Source organism: Poeciliopsis prolifica, unplaced genomic scaffold (genome assembly GCF_027474105.1).
Source record: "Poeciliopsis prolifica strain line A6 unplaced genomic scaffold, Auburn_PproV2 SCAFFOLD005, whole genome shotgun sequence".
Lineage (NCBI taxonomy): Eukaryota > Metazoa > Chordata > Actinopteri > Cyprinodontiformes > Poeciliidae > Poeciliopsis > Poeciliopsis prolifica.
In genome coordinates this window covers 11544552-11572343 of record NW_026562380.1, presented here as the reverse complement: position 1 = coordinate 11572343, position 27792 = coordinate 11544552, and the positions used below count along the sequence as shown (strand labels likewise).

The 27792-nt window shown below is 37.2% G+C and overlaps 1 protein-coding gene across 1 annotated transcript; it reads right to left on the bottom strand.

Annotated features, from left to right (window-relative positions):
* Nucleotides 1-80: 80 nt before the first annotated feature.
* pcsk2 (proprotein convertase subtilisin/kexin type 2) lies at nucleotides 81-27765 on the bottom strand. The gene is made up of 12 exons (XM_055030245.1): nucleotides 27213-27765; nucleotides 25609-25713; nucleotides 19525-19638; nucleotides 18949-19057; nucleotides 18256-18293; nucleotides 12283-12359; nucleotides 11282-11370; nucleotides 10621-10796; nucleotides 8022-8237; nucleotides 6361-6461; nucleotides 5112-5339; nucleotides 81-2287 (listed from the first exon to the last, which is right to left on the bottom strand). Exons 1-12 carry the CDS (start codon nucleotides 27396-27398, stop codon nucleotides 1798-1800), a joined length of 1929 nt encoding a protein of 642 aa, XP_054886220.1. The 5' UTR covers nucleotides 27399-27765; the 3' UTR covers nucleotides 81-1797.
* Nucleotides 27766-27792: the final 27 nt, after the last annotated feature.

Sequence of the window (27792 nt, the reverse complement as noted above, 5' to 3'; positions counted from 1 at the left end):
TTTTGCTTTGTTCATTTCAAGATGAAACAGTTACCAAAACCAATAATTTTTTTCTTTAATGGTTTTTAAACTAGTGACCTTTATTTGATAGTGATCTGACAGGAAAGTGGGTTATAACATAGGGGGAAGACATGCAGAAAGGGTCAACAGACCAGGACTCTAACCTGTGGCAACCACCTCGTTGACTCAAGCCACCATATGGTGTATGCATCATCGCCGAACATACCAAACCATTTCTAAGATAGGGAGTCCAGTGATTGACTGCAAGAGTCATTACAAGTTCAGAAAACATAGAACATCAGTTCATGACTAAAAGCTCAGTCATAGTTGGGTTATGCAACAGGTAAATGATCAGAAGCACACTATCAAGCCCACATCTAAATGGTTAAAAAAATAAATAAAGTTTTGATCTAACCTGTTTAAATCCTGGAATTTAATTGGGATCTTGTGATGTGATCTTACATAGGCTGTTCAAGCTTGAAAACCTCACAGTGTGGCTGAATTAAAAAAGTGGAATGGAGTGGAATGGCAATATTTTGTGACAGCTGTTGCCACCGAAGGCGGATTAGAGACAATTATTAGGTTTAAGGGCAATCAGTTTTTCCAGAATGAAAAATGTTAAAATTTTACAAAGCTTAAATTTTGATATCCCTAAATAGCTCACAAACATATGTGCAATTTTTACAAATGTCGTTGAAAAATATAAAACGTTGAAAATGGAAAAGATATAGAAAAAAGCAAGGATGACTCCAGAAAAACCCATGTAGATCAAAATATTTACCGTTCTTCTTCTGTCTCACTGTTCCACAAATAGAAATGTGGTTATTTGTTGCTATTCTCTGTACTGAAGCTTAGCAGCCTTAATTAGAGCTCCCTACCCAGAGGCAATAAATGTCAGGTTGTGATGAACTGTCCCTTTAATCCAAACTCTTATTTAACAGACCTGCTGCTTTTATACTCTATTTTCAACAGTTCAGATAGTATTGCATTTATACTAAAATAACAAAAAATACAATTGAAGTCTGTTTTCTAATTAGATGGTTTCTCAGATCGTGTATTTATATTTATTTTTCAGTTGTTGTATTTTCCACATTTTTTTGGGGGGGGGCATCCATCGTTTGATTTATTCATTTATTTGTGCAGTTTGGGGCACTGAACTGATAGAGTAGAAATCTTTATTTAGAAGAAAAAAATATTGGGTGATGTGCTCCAAATCACTCAAATGCTTTAATAAATAGCTGAATAGGTTTATTATAGCATATACGTCAAAGGTTATGAAAGATGACCGCACTCTGCAAAATAAATTACACATTCCTTTCCTTGATTACAAAAATTTCACAAAAATACAGACGGAAAGAAGTATCACTGCTATGTTTGCGATAAAATTAAAGTTTAAGTAGAATGAGACAGAAAATCATTTACAGTCACAGAAAAAAAAAACTGTACAACATTTGGCAGAAGAAAGGTGCAGGGCATGAAAGCAATAGCATGAAACGCTGGCGTGGTATATGTACAATTCATTGCAATGTAAAATTCTGCCGATATAGTTTTGCTTTCTCTACGACCGTTGATTAAGGGATATACTTTTGTCATGATTGTTAGGAGAAACATTCATCAAAGGTGTCTGAGGGAAACTCTTGATAACAAAAAAGCAGAAAGGAGAGAGGCAGAGCAGGAGACAGAAGAGAGGAAACACTGAACAAAATAAGGTGATGTAGTGATACTGTGGGCAGAGAGCGAGACTGAAAATACAGGGAAAAGTGAAGCAATTGGCAACATGCAGATGACATTTTGATTTCAGTTGTTTTTACTCATCAAGCTCTTCAGACTTCTCTCTACGGCCTCATCTAGCTCCTCCTCCAACTCCTCCTTTTTGGACATGGCCAGTTTGGACTGATAATCGCGGACAATCTGGTCTATGTAAGGGGCACTTTGTGTTCCATGCAGCATGAGAGTCCACTCCTTGAGGACACCCCGCTGAGGCTGATCGCCCCGAAAACCCACCTCCAGGACCCAGGTGCCACGGGGGTCCTCCCCCCAGGTGTGGGTGGTCATGAAGGGCCACTTGTCAAAGCCAACCTTGGAGTCGTCATCCCGGGGCCTTCGACTCAACAGTATGGACTTTGTCCCCATCGGTGAGGTCATGTTGATGTTGAGGTCTCCACGGCGGGTGGCGTTGACAGTGACTACGGCCTGGACATGCTCCAGGTAGCGGACAAAGTTGTCCTTTCCCTGACAGGCCTCAGTGGTAATGGCTAGCACCAGCTTATTGCCAGACTGGAATTTACTTAAAAACAAGAACACAAATAAATGGTTAAAGGCAATTTTTGAGAAAGAGATTCAGAAAGTAAAGAGATAATGGATGTCTTCAGGACAGAAACTCTAATCACAGTCTAAAAAGGATCCTACTTTCAGCTTGTGTCTGGGATTTTGATTAAGAAAACATACTGCTTTCCCACCTCTTTGGGTGAAGAGACAGGCTAAGAACACAGCAGGGTACATGGTGCCCAAAGGCTGTGAAGAGGTTTAATACCATTATTAGAGGCTGGGGTCTCATCACAGGCAGTGAGAAGCAGACAAAAAGTGGCAAGAAAAGGAAAGTGAAGGAGAAGTGTTGGAAACTACAAAGAAAAATGATTAACTGAGCACAAAACTGAGCTGAGCTGACAGAAAAAGAAAATATCTATGAAAACTAACAAGTCTAACAAGCCAAGGTGTTACACAGCAAGCAACAACTTTTCAGGACTAAAAGATAACCTACCAACCTACCTGCCTACCTACTTATCCATCCATCCATCCATCCATCCATCCATCCATCCATCCATCCATCCATCCATCCATCCATCCATCCATCCATCCATCCATCCATCCATCCATCCATCCATCCATCCATCCATCTGCCCTAAGACAAAGAAAACATTTTATTGATTTATTTGTTTTTAATTACCCTCAAACCAATTCTTGTGGTGGAGAGTGAAAATTATAATGTTTATGTTGGTGTTTCAACAAGTAACTGCATTTAAGTTTAAACTGTGGATATAAATCTGTTTTACTGACCTCCAAATTGCCAAAATCGCCTTTTCTGTCTGTTTTTTTTTTTTTTTTTTTTTATAAAAATGTGATTCAAATATATGCTTTTACTTTAACAGTAAAATTACATGTGAATACATTTTAGATGAGCATTTTCACATGTGCCGTTGGACAATATGCAAGCGTAATTGCAAACCCACAAAGTGAAGACAGAGGTGCTGCTGACGGGCTGAATCTTTCCAGATTAAAAACAACCACACTGCTCTGCGGTGCTCTGTGTGCCAGCTCAGCTGATAATGAGAAGTTTTCCTCCAACTAAGTAAGCCATAAACAGCCAGAGAAGCTATCAGATCTCTGCTGAGCAGCGTTTGTGAGCATGGCTGCAACAGTGTTTATTGCTTTTCTCTGATAATATGCTATCAACAGAGGTGGGATTGTTGTAATTATAGCTCCACCACAATACAGGCAGTAGAAGCCTTGCAGTGCTGCTGTGGAAACAAAGAACTGATAAAAAATATATATATTTATGTATGACAGTGCCAGTGAATCAGCTTTTAAGAGACTATTGGAAGGCTTAAAACGAGAGTTGTTATTTCTGGTATTCCTTCCCAATAAACTTTGCCGTATAAAGAACATTTTTATAGAGCTTCTCATCTCTTAAATAATGTTTGACTTAAAAAATGTGAGTCATCTCCACCATTATCGTGAGATGGTGGAGAGTATCTTAGAAACAGGAGTCTCAGATGTTCAGATCAACGTTTTCTTCAGCGCTATGCCAAATGTAGAACTGAAATAATACTTTTATTTATAAAATAATTCAGAATTTGATCAGGGAGAAATGGAGAAATATGACAATATTGTTGACTAGTTTATTGCAGAACATAAATTTGCCACTTTTTTTTATGAACACATTGTGGGGAAGCACAAACTGAAAAATGAAAGAACTCCTCAGATTTTTCAGCAGATCCATGCAAGCTGACAAAAACGATCAAAATTGGATTTTTTTCCATCTTTCTGTTGTTTATGTTCCGTATTTTCTTGTAATATCACAAAGCCCAGATTTTACCCCCCATCGGTTACTCTTAGTGCTTTAAAAAATACGTTAAAAAAACAAAATAAATAAATGAAATTCGTTGCTCTTGATGCTACATCCCATCTAATGCACCTGTCTGTCGTGATTATTCCTAAACACTTTAAACATCACAATCCATTGTTTGTGAAACAACAATGGATTGACCAGCTAATAAAGCTAAATGGACTCTTTCCTCAGCTTTCAGTTTGGCTAAGTCATGAAACAAAACAATGCTCAAGTTTGTTTCCAAACTGCAAAGGGTTAAAGGGCCAACTAACAGTTTCTTACAGAAAATGTATCCATGACCTATGATATTTTAAGAAATCTGGACTGGATTGTCCTAAATTAAATAAAAATCTTTTAATTTATAGACTCACAAGTAAATCAAGCAGAGATTGTAAGTGGGCAGTTTTTCTCCCTGGGCGATCAGCATGTCTACACTAAAAATCAGTTTTCTATTCATGCATTGTGACCAAATTTGTCATCCATATTGGAGATTAAAAAAACAAATCAAATCAGAATAAAAGTGCTTTGAATCAAATCGGTTTTTGATCGGCATTACCTTTATTTCAGAAAAATCCCAAAATTAGGACATACAATGTATTCTGGACACTGAATTTCTTTGGGGCATCAGTGTTATTTGAATATGACTGAGTGTGATAAAAAAATGCACTGGATGTCATTGAATATCTTCAAGATGCTAAAATACTTTATCTTGACAAACAAATAAAGAATTTCTAAATTACCCTGTTTACAGGACAAAACAGACTGAGAAGCCAATATAAATATTGCAGGGTTATTAAGTGGATACTCTAATTATGAATGTTTTATTGAATTAGGTCGTACTGGGGATTACCCAGTAATTAGATGAGAGTGTCTCTCCTGCAGTTTGCAGGGTTTTCCTCTCTAAAAATCTTGGAAGGTTGGTTGCAATCTGTAGATGCGCAGAATGAAATAGCATTTTATGACAACCTGTCATCTAAATATTAATTTAAAGGAAGGAACTTACTGGGCTTCCTGGATGGAACCAGCTACACAGTGGAAACGCTCTGGAACCGTTTTCCATTCGTTGGCCATTTTCACCATCCCTCCAGCATCCAACACGCCATACCCAAACAGGTGGTTGAACTCCAACCCCACACCGTTCCTTCTCCACTGGTGGACTTCGTCATGGAGCTGGTTTCGCTTTGATGTCAGGACTGACAGGTGCTGCATGTCTCTCCATGTCAGGTTAGGGCTAAGACAAAAAAAATAAAAATAAAATACACAGAGGAAGATTTAGGGCAGAGCGTTCCTACAGAGAGTCCTCCAGAAAAAAAAAAAAAACTAAACAAAACATGTTGGTTATAAAAATAGAATAGCTAAAAGCATTCAATGTCAGTGTTTGTGTTTTAGGCTTGGACGGTTGCCATTGTCTGTATCTAGCTGTTTTTAGTGACAGCTTTACTCTGATAGACTCATGTTGTTCTACGGTTCAAGTGTGTTTGGGCAGTAAAAAGGCTTGTGAGCTATTTGCAGCTGGGCATCCGGTCTTCAGACAGCAACATCATTATTGTGTGTGCTGAGCAAACAGTGCGTCTTTACACAGCTCCATCAGCTGATGTTAGTTAATGCCCAGAGAATCGTGTCAGCCTTTAATGTGAGAAGCAAAGTCCTGAGAGAGAGAGGGGGGAAAGAATGACTGGGTCTCTCTCAGGATTTGAAATGCTGTAGATCATAGATTTGATATCAAATAACAAATCTCTATTGTCCTTGCGTTTGGTCTCACTGTTAGCTCTTAGATAACATTTTTGCCATGTGCGGATTGTAATGAATCCCTATTGTCTGAGACATAATGAGACAAAGTCACTCTTCTTCAACCGTTCACTAGGCCCTTTTCTTTCAATCTTCTACTGTGATCTGTTAACTGATCCAAGGATTATTAATTTCCATTGAATCACAGAAGGTTTATTTAGGTTGCTATTGTGAAAAATAAGGAATTCTGTAAGACGTGATGTACACTGGTAAAGAAGGAGCAATATCTTTCACCTTTAAAGAGTTCGGTCACTCAAGAATATAGAATGTGAAGATGAAGGGTGATGGGGATAAAGGAAAGCATAACCAAATATCATATACAGAGATTGTGTGTGCTGGTTGCCACCTTCTCAGCCTAAGTATCATTCAAAGAGTCAACTTAATGCTCTTTCATGCAGACAGTCCATCTGAATCAATATGTGCAATTATGATAGGCATGTGAAAAGGGAGTGTGGAGCACATACTTAGCTTCAAGAGCCAGAGCAAAGACGCCTGCTGCCTCCGGTGCTGCTGCTGATGTTCCAGAGTGACGCAGAGTGCAGTTTCCATACAGATCTGTTGTAGCCTGAAATAATCAAATTACAGCAACAGAAAAAATAAAAGTCAGTTTTAAAAATGTTACGCATGTAGTGACTAGTAAAGACTTAAAGAAGCTTATTTTATGAAAGTGCAAAGAACAATTAGATTTTTGTGTTAACGCATTTATAATCTGAGGCTATTAATTTAATATTTTCTCTATGTTGGAGCCCAGTTTCTTCATAGATGCATCGCAACAAATAAAAACCTATAATCAATGACTGCTTTGAAGCTCAGACTATTGATCTTAGCCCCAGTCCCAGATTTTCACCTAATCTGCAAAAAACATTGGGCAAAATGTTTAGATGTATAAAGCTGATGTCGGTCACAATTCTATAAGGATTGTTTCTAGGGTGTTGAATAGATATGCAGTCCTTAACACTGCAATGAAATGAAGTTTGTAGTTGTGGAAGGACAAAATAAAGGCTTCAAGAGATTTTAATCAATTAGCAAGACATATTAGACAGTATTTCTGTGTGCTTCAGCTTTTATTTTGACCAGAAGTAAAGTCTAATCCTCATCTGTTGATTGGAGACCTTTTTTTTTTTGTGGCTTCTAAATTGTATAATTCAAAGTATGATGAGTGAGAGTAGACAAAATTGCACCATCAGACTGAAGAATTATTTATTTACTAAATACGGTACTTAATAAAAAATGACAACAGATTAACTGCAATTATGAGAAAAACCCCTTGGGAAGATTGCACTTTGTCAACAGCCAAAGGTGATTTGCATAATCATCCAAACACCGCTGCCTCTGTAAACAGGCGTATTAAAAATCTCTTGGTTTATAACACTTCGTAAGGTGTGGACTTAGATGTAAGAATATTACAAATTAGTATCTAAATAGAAAAGATCAAAGTCTGATATATACTTCGGAGGACAATTTTGCAAACTCCTGTTTTGCAAACATTGTGAGTGAAAAATTTAATGAAGTATTAAAGTCAACACTTACTTTCTGTGCCTAAATAAAATAATATATAAATAAATAAAATTATAAATGGCAACCAAAAAAGAAGGTCCAATTTTGAATTGTCCAATGTGTGCAAATTCACAAATGTGTCCTAAATACACAAGCAAACAGTTTCATTAAAAAAAAGTGTCCCTTAAAAACAACTGAGAGAAATTTTAATGCTGAAGAATTCTAATGCGGACAATTTCACCAGCATCATTTTGAGCATCAAAACAAAAATAGAAATCTGAATGTCAGGCTTGTTTCTTGGAAAGAGCTACACCTCCAGCTAAGCCTCCACTATTTTTCTCAGTCATAAAGCAATTTCCTGGACTCATTCAATCTCATGAAGGGTCTGGAATACAGATATGCTGTGTTCACAGAAAATGTGCAAATAACTGTTCAGTCTATGACTGCAGTAATATCTTTTAGAGAATGTGACAGGATCTTTCGAGACAGTTATGTGAAGAACTTCGGAGAAAATAAAGCTGAATCATCTTTAAATGTTAGAAGTATTATCGGGAATTTCTTCTTACTAATCTGGCTTGTTTATTGTCACTCTTATGAAATGCCCACAATTAAATCTGAGCGCACTCACAACACCAGCCTCCGGGTTGCGTTTTCGCCCGTTACTGAATGTGGACGCCAGCGTGGAGGAGCAGCTTTCATCATACAGGGCGGTGCGGCCATCGTTGATCGCAGAGTTGATGGAGATGGTCCACATGCTGGAGGCGTAGCCGTCACAGTTGCAGTCGTCATAGCTACCGCCATCGCCTGACGCCCATACATAGATGCTGCCTTTTCCTCCACGCCCCTAAAACATCATTATCCAGAGAAGCAGAAATACATCAAAGTTACTCCTTATTTCTCATGGGGTTCTTGAAGTTAAAGTGATGACAGAGAAAGGGGGAATTTTAATCTTACTGTAATTATACAATCAGGATCAGCATTTTTAAAATTCCTTTGTTTATTAAAAAATCGGTCTCTTTGGTGCATATTTTTCTAAATTACTCATACACTACAATCCAATCAAAACTCTGTCGTCGCCAGGTGGTGGTTGGTTAATTGTTCCTGGAAAAATTGCCTGTAGCCTCTTTGGTCCAACACTGCGGAACAAACTGCCTAATCACACAGCTACCTAATGAGATCTGTCACAAATGTAGTGACTCCAAAACACAGCAGCGCCACGAAGGACGGGAGAGTTGTATGCAATGTGCGACTCATTTTCAAAATGTAAAACAATGGCTAACATTTTGACTGTTTTTTGTGCAAATAATAATATTTTTACAAAGCATCAGATTGATTAGGGTAGCTTTAAATCTTTGCAAAAGAAATCCTCATGACCAGGGGATCTTCGACAATACAGTTATTTTGATAATCCGAAACCTCTAAATGTGATTTTAAAAAGCTAAACCAGAAGAAATTGTATTGCGGAACCGCCTTTCAAAGCAGTTAATTGCTCTTGCCTTGGTGAAAAGGGCATATAACCTATTGTAGGAAAAAAAACTGTAGCTACTTTTTTTTAATACCGGTGTCTTACAAAAGGAAACAGCAAACAGTCTCTCCAGGCAGAGAGCATCCTTTTTTTTCTCTCTCTGCTGCACCTGTGACTACAAAAGGCTGATGGTTTCACAACAAGACCAACATTACATGCTTTTCCCCTCTCTCATTAGGCTATAGTGTCCTGTTAAAAAGAGAGGTTTGAGCAACACTGAGCTAAATGCTGTGCTTTAGGATTTTACTGTTCTGTTTCCGGCTCTAATTCTGATAAAGTGTTTTAATTTTTTGCCCAGTTCAGTTATTTATTTTGATTAAAACCACACAGTCTCGTTTGGGCGCTTCTAGAACATAATGTACTTTCTAATTTCCCTCGTCTGCAAAGGGAATATCATGCACAGCCAACACAGAAACTTATATAAGTGATCATTAGAATCTTCCGTAAGCAGCAGATTGCAGAGTGCCTGCACGATAAGTGATGTTTGTTTCATTGAGTTGTGCTTCTGTTCAGCCACTCTGCCTGAGATGGAGTTGTTTCAGACCAGCTTGCACCTGCCCGCACATGGTGCATGAAGATTAATCAAGCAAGTAATTGGCAGTGTAGCTGTCAGCTTTACAACTGTGTGCGTGTGTGTGTATGTGTGTGTGTGTGTGTGGTCTTGTATTTGATACATGGTAGGGACCATTTTCCTAACACATCCTACATTGTGGGAACTGACTGAGAGGTGTTTTTGAGTTAGGGCTTAGATTTAGCACAAAGGTGTGAATTAATTTAAGGTTGCAATCACTGGTTACTAATGTAGGATAAGGCACAGGGTTAGGATGTAGAAATAAAAGAAAGTCCATGTAAAATATATATATAAATCACTGTATTGGGCTAGATTAAGGTACTATCAAGTGCTACGACCTCTAATAATGTTGTTACTACAGTTTATCTAAAATAGGTGTTCTTTGTTCTCAGCATGATGAATGTATTTAGTGTGCATAATTTGATCTTTCTGTCATAAGAGCAATGCATTTGTGTATCTGCACAACTTCTTGTCTATATTCATCATTTCCATAAGAACATAGCTGAATGAAAAATTGCTGTAATAATGGCCGGAGCATTAACAAGCAACACAGAGTTCAGTGGAAACGTTTCTACACCAGCATGCAAGTGCATTAAAAATTCAAGGCGGCTTTTACGCTAAAATAAAAAGATGAGCTGAAGTGGTGACGTTTTCTTCATCTTTCAATTCAAATTTTGTGCTATAAAATGGCATAAATGCCAAATGTCTTCAGCAAGAATAGTTATCTGGCTATTTGATGAGTTTCTGAATATGTATGCCCCGGTCCTAATAGCTGCCTTGGTGTATGAAGTTTTATAAGTGGACAAAGACACAAGGTTTATCTCAGTGTTGCAGAATCACCTTCATTGCATGTGATATTGTGGCATACACTAATTGATTGTCAGCGAACCCTGGCAACTACAGCTTTTGAGACAGTCACATGAGTATTTCAAAAGCAGGTGATAGGATTAATAAAGACAAATCTTCATGATATATTGCCCAGAAGGTCAATAACCATTGGTCCAAAATGTCTTACAAGAAGACCAGATCAATATATTTTCAATTTATTTATTAACATGTCCTATGCCGGTGTCTCAGGCTGTATAAGCCTGAAGAAAGCTGCGACTCAACATCTAGTTGATTCCTTTATACCTTATTAACACCATCAGCCATGGCCTGCAATGTAAGTTCCCGCGGTCCATCCACAGTCTTGCCATCATCAGTTGGTCCCCAGCTGGCACTGTATATGTCAATATCTTGAGGCATGTGGCTGATCGATGATGCTTCAATGATATCAGTCATAAAAGGTTGGTCCAGCATCCTGATGCCTAAAAGGACAAGAATCTTGTTTTTATTAGTTACTCATTTTTCCTGGCAGATGAAGACAGCAATGAAATATAAAATAAGGACTTAAGAAAAACAGTTGGTTCTGTTTGATTTGATTTGCACAAAAAAAAAAAATGTGCATACCTTAATAAAAGAAGACAAAAACAGTCACCATCACAGCAACATGCAAATAAAAATTCAACCTACTTATTTCATATCTCAATTTTATGCATCAATTTTGTTTTCCACCACAGCAATCTCAATAATTTCCACCTCTGTGCATAGAGGTGAACCATATGAACACCCCTCAGCACAATTTTCCGTACAACAGCCTATATTTTGTGCTTTCCCTCTCTCTGTAAATCACCTGCATCAGATCTGTGAGGCTGTCATCATACTGTTATCAAAGCTATTATTTAACGTTGTCATCTTTTCATTGTCACTCCCCCTCTCTCTTCAATGTGCAGGTTTTCTACATGACACACACCTGCCACCTTGGAGTTGTAGGCGACTCCCACACCACAGATGTTATTGTTGGCTGCCGCAGAAACCTCCCCAGCACATCGTGTGCCATGACTGGTGACAGAAAAAGAAAAAAAAAAAAGAGAGAGGAAAGAAATGACTTGTGAGGATTTGAATGAATTTGCATAAATTTGCAAATGATATCTTCTTGGAAAAGTCTGAGCGAAGATTTCACAGATCAGCTGTAACCTTGGTTGCTGCAGATCGTTTGTCGGACTTTAACAAGATTGTTCATGGCTAAACGATCAAGATAAAGAATCTTGATGCCGTAAACACTCTAATCCTGAAATTTAACTCACATTTGTCCGGCACCTAACTACAATATTTGATGTCTAACAGAATAGCCTGTGCACATCTGTGTTTTGTGTTCACCGTGTAATGTTGCCATCTCTTTGCACCCCCACAGGGACACTGCAGAGTCAACCCCTCTTTCCCAGCATGCCTTGCACCAGACAGGCAGCTATTTATAACAACCAGCTGACTAGCCAGCGAGAATTGCAGTCAGCAACTGCTATTAAACCAAAGCACCGCCTGCTAAATTTGACACAGAGGTGCAGACACACATTCATCAAGGCAAATGGAAGCAGATGTGCAAATACAACAAGATTTGTAATGTGTTATCTCCATGTTTTTTTTTACATATTTATGCTAGGAAATAGGAGTCTGATCAGGCTTTAGTAACAGAAGGTCACTAATATATGCAATATCTTTTGAGACATTGACTTAGGAGCTTTACTTTTTACATACTCCATGCAGTCATTTCACTGACTAAAAATAAGCAATGTGGTTTTCTTCTGTCATACTGCTGGACAATGTCGCTGTTTATTTTGCTGTCTTAATAGAACTATGTGGAGAGAAAATCAATAGGGCAGAGCGAGCAGACTCCAGATAGAGCGCACATGTTTGCACATAAAAACACACTCGGGATGTGTATGTAAACAGGAGGGATGTCTGGACGGGCATTACCTGTTGAACCAGTCATCTGTGTATCGAGGAAATGGGAACGGGTCGTTGCTGCTAAAATCGTAGCTGGCATCGGCATTCTGAAAGGACCAAATTGATGCATTTATGAAAATAGAAATGCTGAGACAAAAACAAACAAAGAAGCAGTAAGTGAACAGGAGATGGGCAGTGAGAAACATTACATTGTAAAGTCCTAACCTTATAAACAACAGGTACAAGCTTTTTCTTTTTTAAGCATAGTTGTTAATATTGTTCAACGTGAACAGTTTTCTCTCAAAGTCCAAACTGCACAGCAAGTTGCCATAACACAGGTCACAAAGATTAATGATCTCAAAATAAATCACATCGTGTATGAAAAAGAAAATCTCCTTCAGTAAGTTTTGTCCCAACATATGCACAAAACAGACTTATTTTAGTTAGTGCCATATGTCCAACCCAAAGCTGTCTCAAGACCAAGATCAGACAATACCAACATCAGCATTAAGACAATACTCACACTGAAGGAAACAGTTTAATTGTGAAGAGGTTAGTCCCTGGGTTTCTTACTTCCTTTCTTTCTCTATTATTCCAGTCCTTAGTTATGTTTGGTTAGATAAAAGAAAACCAAAGATGAGAATGAAACCATTGAATTTGCCCTTCAGAAACTAATACTTTTAAACTTTTAATAAAGTTAGTTCTTTATTCAGTTACAAAGTTATAATGTGAAGGCTGTGAACATTCATTTTCATATTTCTAAGGATTTTAATATTCTTTGAGGTAATTTTGTGTTTTCTGCAGACATTTTATCAACAATTATGGTCATTTTGTGTTCTGTTTTTATGCTGTGCTAAAGATCAAATAAACTTCTTCAGGTCACGTCTTTCTCAGTCATAATGATTTTTAATCTACATCCTCTGAAATATAATACTACAAAGTATAAACTATTAGATGTGGCATCAAATTGCAAAACCATTACCTCTTATGATATTGCCTCTTTTCTGCTGTCGACATTCTTTCTACATTTCCTCATTTGAGTGCCTTAGATGTCAGATTTTAGATGAAACCTGAGCCTTACCACTTATTTTTTTTTATTCCAAAACATAATTTAAGTCTTGTAATTGATTCATGTTGCTCCCAGTATAATAACTTTGATGAGGTATGAGTTATTATTAACATTTTGTTTCTAATAAACATAGAAAATAAAGCAAATTCTCCTTCTTTGTCTTCCTTGATTCCACATTTTATTAAAAATGTTCACTGGGCAACATTGATGTCTGGCCACAGCATGTACTTCAAACTGAGATAATAATGACTCAGAATTTAATTTCACATGACCGATAGTCAAAGGATCAGAATAAACAGCAGCAGAAAGAAAACGGAGACAGAAGATATGCACATCTGTTAAATGCTCATATATCCAATGAATGCAATTATCAGACATTTTGAAATCTCATTCAGACTTTCACTCACATACTCGTGTTTGGTGTTTGGTTCTGTACTAGTGCTACATGTACACATATTCTTTCTGGATCTGAGAACAGAAGATCTGCAGCTCGGTGCATCAGCAGTAGACTCAACCATATCAGATCAGTTTTAGGAGACTGGTTTGTCACTGCTGCTTCTGCCAGACAACTGGCTGGTAATTAGAGAAGACAAGTCAGCTGGTTTGAACCAGTGGGAATCACATATTAATTATTTTTATTCTGACATATTTTATTCTACATTTATTTTGACATACATTCTTATTTTTGTGTTCGTGTATTTGTGAGGCGTTTGTAATGCTTTTCAATGTTTGTGATCATTTTTGTATTTGTACATTTTTTTTATTGTTGCCATATTATGAAATTGTGAGGAGGGCAACAAAGACAAGACAAGAAGCCTCTGTCAATAGTTGTTTCCATTTTGTCAACTAAACTGGTATTTTTTTGTGTTTGATATTTTCTTTCTTTGATTTGTTTCCTTTCTAAGACAATTAACAAAAAAAAGAGCAGGCTAAAAATGTTTAAGAAGCTCAACTACAAAACACTTAGAAAAATGCTTAAAACATTGCAATGTGTAGAGAACATTTTTGAAGAGAAAAAAAAAACACATGCTTTCTTTCTGTTTCAATAAACCACATAAAAAGTCACGAGCCATGGCAATAAATAACATGGGAGTAAGTCCATGGATCACTTACTGAACCTCAAACTCATATCTTTTGCTATCAATCAGACTCTCTTTCCTTGCTGCCATGAGTGCAGCCAGGTACAGAATTACTAAAGCCTTAGTCACCTCATCTGTTCCTGGCAACCCCTGACTGCTAAAAGAAAAAATCATGCAGACACACCATAGTAAGGCTCCTATTTTCTTCTTTTATGTCTAAATGCAGTTATAAGTACACCAAGAGTACACCAAGAGTACACCAAGACTCATCTTCAAAGATTAAGGCATGGTAATCTAAGAAAAATACATCAAAAGTTCTTTATTGCTTTAGAAGTCATGACAAGGTAATTCATAGACATTACTGAAAGAGAAGAAAGGGAGTACAGTTTTCCTCCAACCATCTTGATTATCTTGGTGCTGTCATCAAGCTTCTGTTTCAGCTGTTTCTAATGCCTGCAAATTGAAGCAGACTAATGCATTGCCATCTTTCAGCATATTACCAGGGATGTCCGAACTTAATTATATAAAATCATTTAGATGTGTGGTCTATAAGTCTAACCAAACCCATGACAGCAATCCCTAACCTCTCTGCCAGGATAACCAATAAACAATACCGCTAAGAAACCAGTGAGTCAGCTTTAGATTGAGGTTAATCCTAAACTTTACTGGGTAATCTCCATCTTTATTATAGAATAATCCTAATACTAATCAAATGCAATAATTTTTGATTTGTGATTTGTCTTCTCCAAAACCATTCAAATGTTTCTGAACATGGCAGAACTGATTTCTCTCTTTTTGCATACTTCTTCAAATTACGCTAAGCTTGATGCTTTTGTCTGTGATAGATTGCATTTCTTGTAGCTGAAGAATGCGCACAGGTTGTCATTTGTAAATGATTGAAACTTATTTCGAATTATCTGTGCTTTCTTTAAAACGACAGCTAAGATTAATTGTATTCTTCTTATTCTCTTTCAGCTTTTTCTCTTCAGCTATTATGATTAAATAGGGTCAAAAGTTATGTAAGACAAAATTAAGGGTTACAGAATAGATGTACAAAAAAGTCTGCAAAGCCATGTTGATAATTGTAATTTTTTTTAAAGTGTAAAAATTGTTCATTCTTTTTTTCCTGGTTATATGTGTACAGTTTTACCCTGCCGATATGTTTACAATATGTTAGTCCATTGGATTATACATAACATTCTGGGTTTATAATACAGAAATATCTACTGGTACTCAGGGTAATTGGGTAATATGCTGCTCTATTTAATAGACAGATTTCACAATCAGGAATGTCAATTAAAAATTCCATTCGATTGATAGCTTCATCTTGAAGCTGGGAAAGCTGACGAGTTGTATGAATAACATTGCTCGTTTTAACTTCCTCTAACGTTCAGTCATGAAATGGTAACGTCCCATCTGCACAGTAAGAGTCCCGCTAGGTGACACAACATTCCACATTTCTCCTTTTCTCCTTTTACACGTGTTTTATTTAGCAGGCAGAGGGAGAGAAAGGTCACCTATCAATCCTACTGGTACTGAGAAATCCCCCTCTGTAGCCAGTAGTTGTATCGATCATGTGTGGGAAGTAGAGAGATAAAAAACATAAATAAATAACTGAACCACATTCAGAAAACAGATCTAACTCTAGCACCATTCAAATAATTGAACTTAATAAAAGTAGAAAATAAGCAAAAGCAGAAAATGAGCATACTGGAAGCTGCATCAATTTGTTATAAATTTTCATGAAGATCTATTTTATCCAAAGCTCATCACTGTGTTTTGCCTGTTGGCATCCACTGGTAAATGTGCCATGAAATTAAAACCACCATGTTAGGAATTGCTTAATGCAAGCAACACAGTTTCAGTCTTAATCCACCATAACAAAATACATCTTATGAGCATTTCCTGAATGATTGTTACACCGCAGCACAAAATGTAATGCAGAAATATCCAAACGTGTTTGATTTAAACTGAACTAAAAGATGTGATGAGCTCAAATGATATTTTATGAAATTTCTCTTTCAGCTGATAGTAGGAGGTTTAAAAAACACCATGACAACGTTAACAAAACCGGATCTGTCATGCTGTGTCATTTTTTTTTTCCTAAGCAACATCTAACTCAAAGAAACACACACACACGCATTCGAAAGACATCTACGGCACAGCGTGATGCATCAATCTAGTGAAGCATGCTCCTGCATCTCCACGGCTGAGTCTGCGTGTTATTTTTGGGCCACAGCTCATCTTTGTTCACACACTGTTGCATGCAAAGGCAGGCAAACATGGTGATGAGTGACACATGCACACAGAGAGAAAACAACTTTACAAACAAAAAAAAATGTTTTAGGGTATATTTCTAAAATGTGAAAGGTGAACCTCCTCTCTGATTTGAAATGTTCAACAGTTTTGGACAGATTTTTTTAAGGATTCCCCTGTCATGTAGTAGCACCCATTTTGCCATCACCTCTCTATAGTAGCTTCCTTACTCTTGCTGAAGAAAAGTATTGCTATACCACAGTGTAGATTTTGTGTTATTATGGCTGATATAAAATGTTTTACTCAGTGTTCTGCCATACATAGAAGTTTGCATGAAGGCTACAAAATTTCATTTTCATGTAATCTGAATGAAACACCTTGCTGTGTCACCACATGTCTTGCGGATGCACTCAGGATTTCTAATGGCTTTGTGTCAACAATGCTTCCTTCATGAATCTCTTCCATCAAGGTCAGATTTGTGAAGGCATACCAAATCACGGTCCTGTCAATAGTGAGATTCACCACAGTTTGCTTTATTAGTCCTCCTCTCTTGAGAATTGTCAAGTTTGGTAGATGACCGTGTCTTGGTAGGAATGTAGTAGTATCTTGCACTTTCTGTTTTTAACCAATAAATTAAAAAATTATCCATATGATGTTCAAAGTTATAATATTGTTTGAGAACTAAGTCCTTCTTTAAGCATATCCACTACTATATGACTATTTGGTTTTTGGTGTATTTGACATTTTTGTTTTCTAGTTTTCTTTAACAAAATACTGTTCTGCATTTATTTAGACTACATTGTATGTGATAATAACTTATGAAGGTATCCGGTTGGACCAGATAATATTTTGTGGTGTCAGATTAAACCGGGGTAAACAAAGATTGCCTCCCCTGCAGAGTTATGCATTACTTTGTGTTGGTCTTTCACACAAAACCCAAATAATGTACATTGAAGTTTGTGGGTATAATGTAATGCAAAAAGCGATGGGGTGTGAATAATTTTGCAAGGCAACGTAAATCTACGCACAGGGTGTATTTCAGCAAGAACCAATAGGTGGAAGGAAAACTAGAGGCTCCAGGGTTGTCAATACAATGTTATGTTCAAGTCTGAGAAAAGTGAGTAAACTGCAAATTGAAACAAGAAAAACCAACAAGTCAAGATAAACTAAACTTGCCAGCCAGACGCACAGAACTGCAGTCACTGTAAAAGTCACACTAAACCTTCATCACTATGTTCTATTTCACAATCCTTCTTGTCCTTTAAAGTTTTATCAGTATTCTAGAGATAAAACATCACATTATGCAGCACCAACTACCCTGGCATTATCTCAGCAAGTGACAGAACGGCCTGCCACTGTGTCTGCCACAGTGTGCTGTGCATTAACATTAAACAGCTTGGCTGGCCGTCTGCCTGTCTTCGTGTCCTCCCGGGATACAAGGAGACTCGGCAGCCATGAAGGCAACTCAGAGAGCACCTGTCAGTGCCAATGAGAAGTCACACAAGGCCCGTGAAATCCTCAACCCTTGCTTCACTTATTAACAGCCCTTCAAAGGAATGAAAGAAAATTAAGAACATTCAGCAACACGAAGCTACTCACATAATTTGATGCCAGGTCTGGATGTAGGTAGTCGATACCTGGAATGAGACATTAATTAGTAATGCGATAGAGCCTCAGTAAATAAACAAAAGATGAAAAACACTATTTTGGAATGAACAATGAAGTGAATACGTAAATAAATCTTGAAATAAATAAATAAAACTGTCCGTTAGAAAATAAGCTTCTCATTAAATAAAAAAAAAATAAAAATTTCATATTTGATGGCAACATTCATTTATATGAATTTTATTTGAGTTATTTAATATAAAATTAATTTTAAATATTATACATAACAGCATTTATTTTAATACATTTTGAATGAAAGAGCTCTCCATACAAAACACCTAAAACATAAATGTTATTCAATCGAAATACTATTTTAACTGCACAGTTAAAAGAATTTGGCTGAAAAGGTCAAGGTTGAAATAACTGCAATGTTAAATAAAAATACTAATCACTGATTATTATTGTCTTTGAAACAGTAAAATTGCATTGAACAAAATGGTTTCATTCTTCTGAAAAAATAAATCTCATTTATATATTCTATCAACTGCACAAAATTTGTCCCAAAATATCATAGCAAAATACTGTCTGAGTCGTAAACAGGTATCGTATTTATCAAACCAATGGAGGAATTTGCATAAGCTTAGTGATTGCTACAGACCATTCAAAAAAGACCAGATTAAAGCTCACCATCATCCATGATTGCGATGGTGACTCCTTTGCCTGTGTACCCCAGTGCCCAAGCCTCAGCCACATTTAGATCCAACCCGGGGGTCCCATCTGCCTGCCCTGTGTTTATCTGGACAACATGGAGAACATTCATGACTCACTGCACCCAGATGAGCCATTATTAGGATGTTATCTATGGTAGAGGATGCTTGCATGCACCGGAAGGAATATGGCTGGTTCGGTTCTGAGAGAATGAAGGTTAAAGGCAGGAAAGGTCATAAATGTCAGCAATACAGCATGTGCCTCTTTTGCCTCAAATGAATGAAGAAAAGCTTGCTGCAGCATAAAAGCCATGCTTGCCATTAAGGATGAGCACGACAAGTGGGATAGGGTAGGAGGGGGGTGTGGGCATCTAGCATGCACAAGTGCAGAAATTACACATCTCTATTTTGGCCAAACTAATCTAAGAATGAGTAACGATATTGATTCTGCAAGCAGAGTGGAAAAAGCCTGGATTCCAAGTAATTTGCGTGGAAGAATGTGGGCTGGTGAGAAAGGTCAGGCAGCACGGACGCAGCTAGTCGGCTGATTACTCACCAGATACCACTGCTTGGTGAACAGAGGGTCACTCATGTTCACTTCAATATCATTGATATTTCTGTAGCCTCGCTTCTGACGACTGAAACCTTCCTGTTCGAAGACTTTCTTTACCTGGGTACGAGAAGCAGAGAAATGACACAGAAGAAAGCAGTGAGCTCAAAGGGAAAAAAAAAAAAGAAAGTTAAAACAAAACAGTAGCATAATGAAATAAATGTGCTGGGAAATTGAAGCAGAAACAAAAAGAGAATTTCCTGTAACTCTAAAGATGTTGCATTGTGTGCTGTTTTGTGCACAGAAAATCACAAAACTCAATTGTGCTGTTCTCACCATGAAGGAAGACCTTCTTGTCAATCAAAATAACAGTTTGTTTTTTTTCCCCCCCTTCATCTAATAAGAGTCTTTCCAGGTAAAGCCGAGGCTGCCAGACACACCTGCCACAAAGCCACAGCTTCTTTTCTCTCCAGACAACCTTACAAACCATCGCAATTATGTTCACAAAAACACCAGGGCTTTCCTGAGTTATCAAAGAAACCCAGGTGGATGAACACCTGCGCTCTGCCTTAGTTTTTTTTTATTATTATTGTTATTAGAAACGTTATCTCCATACCAACTTAAAACCCTGGGATGTAACACATAAGGAGTGGATATGTTACAGGAAAGTTACTAAACACTGTCGAAAACAGTCACTCTATGCGTACATTCAGACAATAAAAAAGGAAAAACAGAGTCATTACTGCTTTCAAGGAGACAATTAACTTTGCATTACACTTTTACTCTGAAATGCTTTTTTTTTGTAATTGAGATAGAAAAAATAAGAGTTGGTATTACAAGGAGAAAAGTCAGCAGTTTCTCATTAATCTTGTCCCATGTCTGCAGAATATTTAAAGTTTGTTGATGAAAGTGGCACAGTTAATTTCTTATGTTAATTATTTCTCAGCCACTACACTGTATAACTTTAGTTTCTGAACATGTTTATTTTCTGTTTAAATATATAGCTATATAATTATTAGCAGTTTGAAGAAAAGAACAATGTGTCTGACGAACTCAGCTTTCAGGCATGTGACATTTCAGGACATATGCAACCATATGCCAAAAAAAGAGAAAAAAAAATACAAAAAATGGCCAATTGTCTTGAATAATGGATAATAAAGGTCTATGTTGGTCACTCAATTTATGAATGCTTTGTGCGTACAGCTGCATGAAAAACAAAATGAAACATTCCTGCAATCTTTCAACGCCATAAATCAATGTTTCATAAATGCTTGGTTAGAAATGCCAATTGTATAGTTATCCTTATAACTTTCAGGGCCTGTAAGTTTTCACAGTTTCAAAACCACGCTTGAAAAATGGGTCACTGATAAGTGTACCTTTTATGATTACTCTTGCAAATTCACCATAATGTGACTCAGAAAACAGGCAATTTCAAGTGTATTTACCACCTCTGATGAGAAGGCAGAGCAGCACTTAAGGCGCCTTTCTCAAATGGCCAAAGTGTATTCATTTGTGAGTCTCATTTAAGTCACCCTATAATCAATCAGGAGGAACAAACATACGTGCTGCAAATCAGACAGGAAATCCTTTAAAAGACAGGTCAATCCTCAGTTCTCTTCGTTTTCCCAATTGTTAAATGTTTAAAATATACCACTGTTTTCCTTATTTTTCAACATTTCTCTCCATCCAGCAGCAGGTTATTCCTCCACTTCGTGGAAGAGTGGGTATTTCCCTTGGACAGCATGTCATACTTCCCACTCACGACATCAAACAGTGCCCATGCACCACTGTCACTGTCCGCCCTTGCCAACAGCCAACTCACAACGCTTCATTTCACTTTGAAATACAGTGCTTTGATACTTTACTGTTCTAGTTCCCCCGTGATTTTTATTTTTTTTATTTTTTTTGCTTTGTTTCTTTGCTTGTACAGGGGTGTAAAGAGCTTGATCATGCTTTAAATATGAATGCCTCCAACTCACCAGCTTTCATAGCTTATTCCAGTCCATGGGTATATCTACATTTACAAATAAAACAACAATGATTTAAAAAACACAGCTGTATAATTGAGCGGACAAGACAGATCACAAAAAAAAGATGAAAAAGAGAAACAACAACAACAAAAAAAGTTCCTGTCAGTGAAGTAGTGGGTAAACATTCTAATAAATGAAATAACAGGAGTCCTGGTCACGGAGTATACCCTTGTTGTCGCTGCTCAGCATATATTAAAGCTAGACTGCCATTTAATATTCCCTGTAAATTTATGAAAACTAAAGCAATATCACCTTTTTGTAAATCTACCTTAATTTTAAATGAAGACTCACATTTATGAGTTAATTCAATTCACTTCATTTGAGCAATTGAAATAGTTTGACTAGTCTCTCCTGTTCTCATGCTAAATTGTCTTGCCATTTAATTTGTATTTTTCATTTTTTGTTGAATCTTTGACTCTATAAATCACAAACTGACCCAGCCATGCACGGTACAAATGAACACTATAACTCATGAAGCTGCTATCATTGCAGAATTACAAGAGGCGTAAAGTGTGTCTCATCTGGGTCGATATAGAGTGCAATGAATAAAATGTGCGTCTGACATCTTCCACTCTAAAAGGTCTGAACACAGCAGCAGCACTAATATGATTCCAGCATTTTAACTTTGAAACTCGGACCAGAGTATTTGGCCCCTGACCACCTCTTTTTTTAAATTATTATCAGCCATCATCACCTCTAATGAAGGAACAAAGATGTATTTTATTTTAAGTGCAACCTATTATGTGCATAAAAAGATTCATATTTACACATTTAAAACTGTCATCACTGGGTGTAAATTCTCTATATCAGCAGAAATAACTCAAAATCAAAAAATTTTAAAACAAAAATGAACAGCATGCTAAAATACTAACATTTTAACGCAACTTTGACTGTAAATGTGAACCATTGTAGCTGTCTCTGAATCTTATAAGGTCACAGGAACTACCATTGATTAGTCCGTCCTCATAGGGTCCAGAGATTCATGGAAATCCATGTAAGCACACCAAGAGTCTGATTACCAGTGTTTCAGATGTTTTAGCTTGAAATCCCATGATTGCTTAGCTGTACAAACAGCCTGTATTTGCTCTATCACAACCTGACACTGTAAAGCTAGCTGACCCTTTCATAATTTGAATTTTATGGGACTATTATTACCCCACTTAGTGGTCCTTTGGAGTACCAGGGTATCTAATGCTGATACTCTTGCCACCTTTCGAAAATCACACAGGAATCAAGATTATGATTACTTTTTAAATTTGACATTTTTCAACTATTCAGCTTTTGTAGTGTACTGCTATGTATTAGTAAATCTGGAGCAAATATATCAATACAGAAAGACAGCAGAAGGCCACCAGGGTTGAACAGTTTGCTGATAAAGTATCTAAGTTTCTTTTCTCATATCTTCAGTGAGAACCAACACTACAATATTTAGAATTATTCTCTCAACTTCAAATAAATGTAAAATAAATAATAATAATAATAATAAAATAAAAAAGTCCGAAATTAGAACTATTTGGAATATGTGAAGTCAAAACATAGGTATCTTAGAAGAAATTGTATATGAAACTGAAACTATTGCTGGTTATATTTCACTTACAAGTATCTGAAGCTGAAATCAGGATAGAAAATGTCACAGTGCCATTTGGGGATACTTAGCCGCTTACACATGAACAGTAGCGATGTCGGCTAACTTTATCATACTGTCCGTGGAAGCAGGCTTGCTGTTCTTGTAAAAACGCCTTTAAAACTGTCATCACTGGGTGCAAATTCTCTATATCAGCAGAAATAACTCAAAATCAAAAAATTTTAAAACAAAAATGAACAGCATGCTAAAATACTAACATTTTAACGCAACTTTGACTGTAAATGTGAACCATTGTAGCTGTCTCTGAATCTTATAAGGTCACAGGAACTACCATTGATGAGTCCGTCTTCATAGGGTCCAGAGATTCATGGAAATCCATGTAAGCACACCAAGAGTCTGATTAAACCTTAGCATCTGGAATGTAGACCTGTCCATGTCTGTGTTGTCTCACTTCCATTAGCTGCATTAGCTCGGTGAAGCGGCTCACATTTATTTTCATTAGCACCTCTCACAACCGTAATTAGAGAGGTCAGCTGATTGTCTGCAGCAGGACCTACGCTCTTACCGCCTCCGACAATAGACCAAGCTAAACATGTGGAGTTACACAAGACAAATTGCACTGGAACAAACAGATTCATTCACAGCCTTTCATCGTTCAAACTGGCTATTGCCTTTGTGTGACTGTGCCTTCAACAGACTCAGAACAGGCAGAAATGTGAGCTAAGCAGTCTTAGTGAATTTAAAATCTGGTGAATACTACACATGCTACAGTAGATGGAAGTCAAGCATATCCTGTGGCAAACACTGCAAAAATATCAAAAACCTAAAACCAAAATTTTTATTTCTTGATTTTCTTGATATAAGAAATCAAGATTTCTGTTTGTTTATATTTTTTCAGTTAAATATGTGGTTTCTCAGTTCTTATGGCAAAGTTAACGCTATTCACATTTAGCTCTTCATCAAAGTGAGTTCAGGCATTACCAGCAAGTTTGTTCCCAGAGTTATACAAACTGCCATCCAGTGATATGAATGTATCCCTACATCTAATACATGTATTTAGAAGGTGTTACAAATATTTTATGTCTATAATTGATTTTTTCGATGTTCAAAACATAATGTTGCAAAGACAAGAATTAATGTGTTTTTCTGTCATGCCTCTGTTGAATTCAGTATCCTGCTGATGAGTTTGCAAATCTATCATGGCTACTTCAATATGCATCGTTGTTGACTAGGAAGTTATTAATCCCATTTGTTGCATTTTTTTAGGTTTATTTATTTATGCAGGGTTCAATTTGATGACTATTAGGATGTGTCTCTAAGAGGACTTATTACACTGGACATGCCAATATAAGAAAACCCATATAAATATATAATTTTGTTTTAAGGGCTGCTTTAAGGTATTTCCTTCATTTCTGTAAAACATTTTGTGTGTGTACACTATGTGTATGAATGGGATTATATAAATAAAACTGATTTAACTCTCCTCAGATATTTTAACTGAAAAAAGGGGTTTATTGATTGAACTGTGTGCTTTTTAAAATAATTTACCTGTTAATAAAGTCTGATAAAAGTTTAGAGAAACATGCATAGATGCATCATGTGAGATAGCATTTTGATTGCTTTACTTTACTTTGCCTTTAAAACCACAAGCTTTGAGAAACTTGTTTTGAAATTCTTTTTTTTTATGTTACTATGACAGAAAAGCTGATTCTGTCAAAATGCCCCCACAATTTCTCAATATACTTATACAATCACAGTTTGAATAATGTTGCAGCCTATTAATGCTAAGGTATATGTGGTTGCTTTTTAACTGGGATCATTCCAGTGGAAAATCTGCATAAACTGGAAAGAAGGGCACACATAAAGGCCACAGAAAGGCTTCCTGGAAAAACTCTTCTGTAGTAGAAACATATCTAAAATACAGTAATTTGATCATTCATAGAGATTTAAGAATCAATCCAAGCCACTTTGAGAAGCACAAATTTTCTGAAATCAGCAAAAAGGAAGTGAGGAAAGACCAAAGACATTAGAGTTAAACTGAGCTTAAAGTATTACTGTACACCTTTCCCATTGTAATTTGTGTCATCTTCATCATAAGGTGGCAGCTTCTGCTGTAACTGCTGTAATTACACAAACAATACAGCACAACTAGACAACGAAAGATGATTTTGACATTCAAGCAGCTCTAATAATTGAGAAGGACTGAAGATTGTAGAACGTATCTTATTTTCTAGAAAACAAAAGGCTTTTCTGCTGCCTTTCAACATTTATTTCAGTTATATCTGCTTAGTGCTCATTGTTCTCCACCTCCTTGAGATCCCTAAAGTCGTGTCCATATCGTGAACTTTTAATGATTTTCCGTCTCAACTTCGGTAATGGGTTTCATCTCAAACACGACCCTCAAAAAACACAGCGTCGCAGACTGAGTGAAAAGTCACACAGTTTCAGACACGGGTAGGTATAATTAACGCTCACCCTTCTGTCTTTTTGGAGGCTCTGTTTGATACGAGTGCTGCGTTTGCTTCGCCTCTTTGAAGTCTCCTGAGGATAGAAGTGAAACAGGCCATCTCCAAAGGGAAGCTGCATTTAAAAAAAAAACAGAGAGAGAGAAAGAAGCATCTTATGAACCAAAACAGATATGAGAACAATCATACAGTAATCCCAAAGAATAAACACATACACTCAAAAAATATTGCATCAAAAAATGCAGGAGAAAGACATTGGGGTCACAGGACCAATGGTTTCCTATGTTTAACAAAGGGTCTATTTTAAGGCACTAGAGAAGAGGAATCAACCGTGATAAATCACATAGGCAGTGAAATGAGATGCATCATCCAGAGATTCCCCTTCAGCACTGTACACAAATTAAAGACCTCCCTATGCTTTGGTGACAGCCAAGGAGCAGGTCAAACCTCAGAATAAATGCTTTCCGATGTGCCTGTCAGATGCAATGTTGAAATATAATAAACATTTGCATAAATTTTACTCTTGTCCCCCACTGGCCATTAGTTGGAAATTGCCTGAAACAAATGTAATAAGAAAAAACAACCTCAAAGCAAACGCTGCACTTATTTTTTGTAATTAGGAATTTTTACGATCTCAGTGGGTTGATCATTGCCAGTTTGGTGGCCTGATCTAGTTAATTAGGCAATGAAAAAGGATAAGTCATATCACATAAACATTGTTTAATGGTGTGATTAGAACCAATAATGCCACAGATGACTTGACCTGGGTGGCAGTACATGTCAGGAGATAAACAAGTGCCGACAACATCTCAGAGGTGGTGATGCTGCAAAGTTACAAGACAGATGATACTAAAATGAGTGAAATGAACAGAAACGATGGGGGCGAAAGTGTGATTTTCATGCAGACACGGCTTTGCCCAATGCTACGCCTCACTGACTGAGGCTACAGCCAATTTCACACAAACGTTTATTTTGACATGTGACAAGGAACACACTCCTAGGGAAATATTCCCACTGCCCTTTGATATGTCACACCTGAATGAACCCTTGCAAATTTTTTTCATAACATTTACAAAGATGCACAGTTTTCCAGTGAGATTGAAGGCGATAACACTGTGTTTTTGTGTTGATTTACAAAACACCATCCTAAAAATAAGGCAGCAGAGCATATAAAATGACAACAGCAGAAATTTAAGTTCAGCTTGTTAGAACATACCTGGTTGTTTGTGGTTACAGAATGCATTATCTGTTGTGTTATTCATAAAGACGCCTTAAAGGGCCTCATCCGCCAAAGGACATTAATGTTAAATAAATTTGGTCCATAGCCCAGTGGGCAAACCACAAACCTCAGCCTGTATTTCAGTGGAAATGACGTCATCACATTTACAAAGTGCAGCGAAGTAAAACCAAAAGAAAACATAAAGATGCTTCCTAGTGGATTGTCTAATGGACAGTTCTATAGCTTTAAATGTACCCAAACATGTGCATTTTTTTTCTCTGAACGTTTTTAGTCATAATATTTTTTATTTTTTTCCATTTACGAAACCTAATGCACATGCATGCGCGTCACTTTTTTTGTTTTGTTTGTTTTTTTAGTCCGAGTGTCCCTCATACCTTCCGCGCACTCTGGAGCCCGTGTTGTGTTGCAACTTGGTGCGCCTCATCCTGCGCGTCCTCATGCAACTGGACCAAAAGGTGGTCCGTCAGGACTCCTTCTGTAGCCTGCGTCGCAAATATCAGCAACGCGTTCAGCAGTACCATAAATCCCACGGCTGTCCCATAGCGGGGACATCCACACATCGTGTCTGGCTTTTTGTCAGTTCTCTTGAAATTGCCTGGCCGTCGGTCGGAGTAAAAAAAAAAGAAAGAAAGAAAAAATATATATATTTATATATATCGGTGCGCGGGATGCTCCTCGTTGGAGATGGGAGGAGGAAAAAAAAAGGTAGAGGAGGACGAAAATGTAGAGCGGGGTGGGGGAGTCTTAGGGGGTCTGTTGTTGGATCAACGCATCTCTTCCTCGTCGTGAAGCTGATGATGAAGACCGCTGAAGTTGGGTTTCACTGAGATGCTCTAGCTGCTCTTGCGTTGTGTGCTGTGGATCCGGGCAGGCTGCATCCTCAGCTTTCTGTCTCTTCCTCCTCCTTATCTCCCCAGTAATTCATTTCCCTTCTTTGCTCGGGCAGTCTCGCGC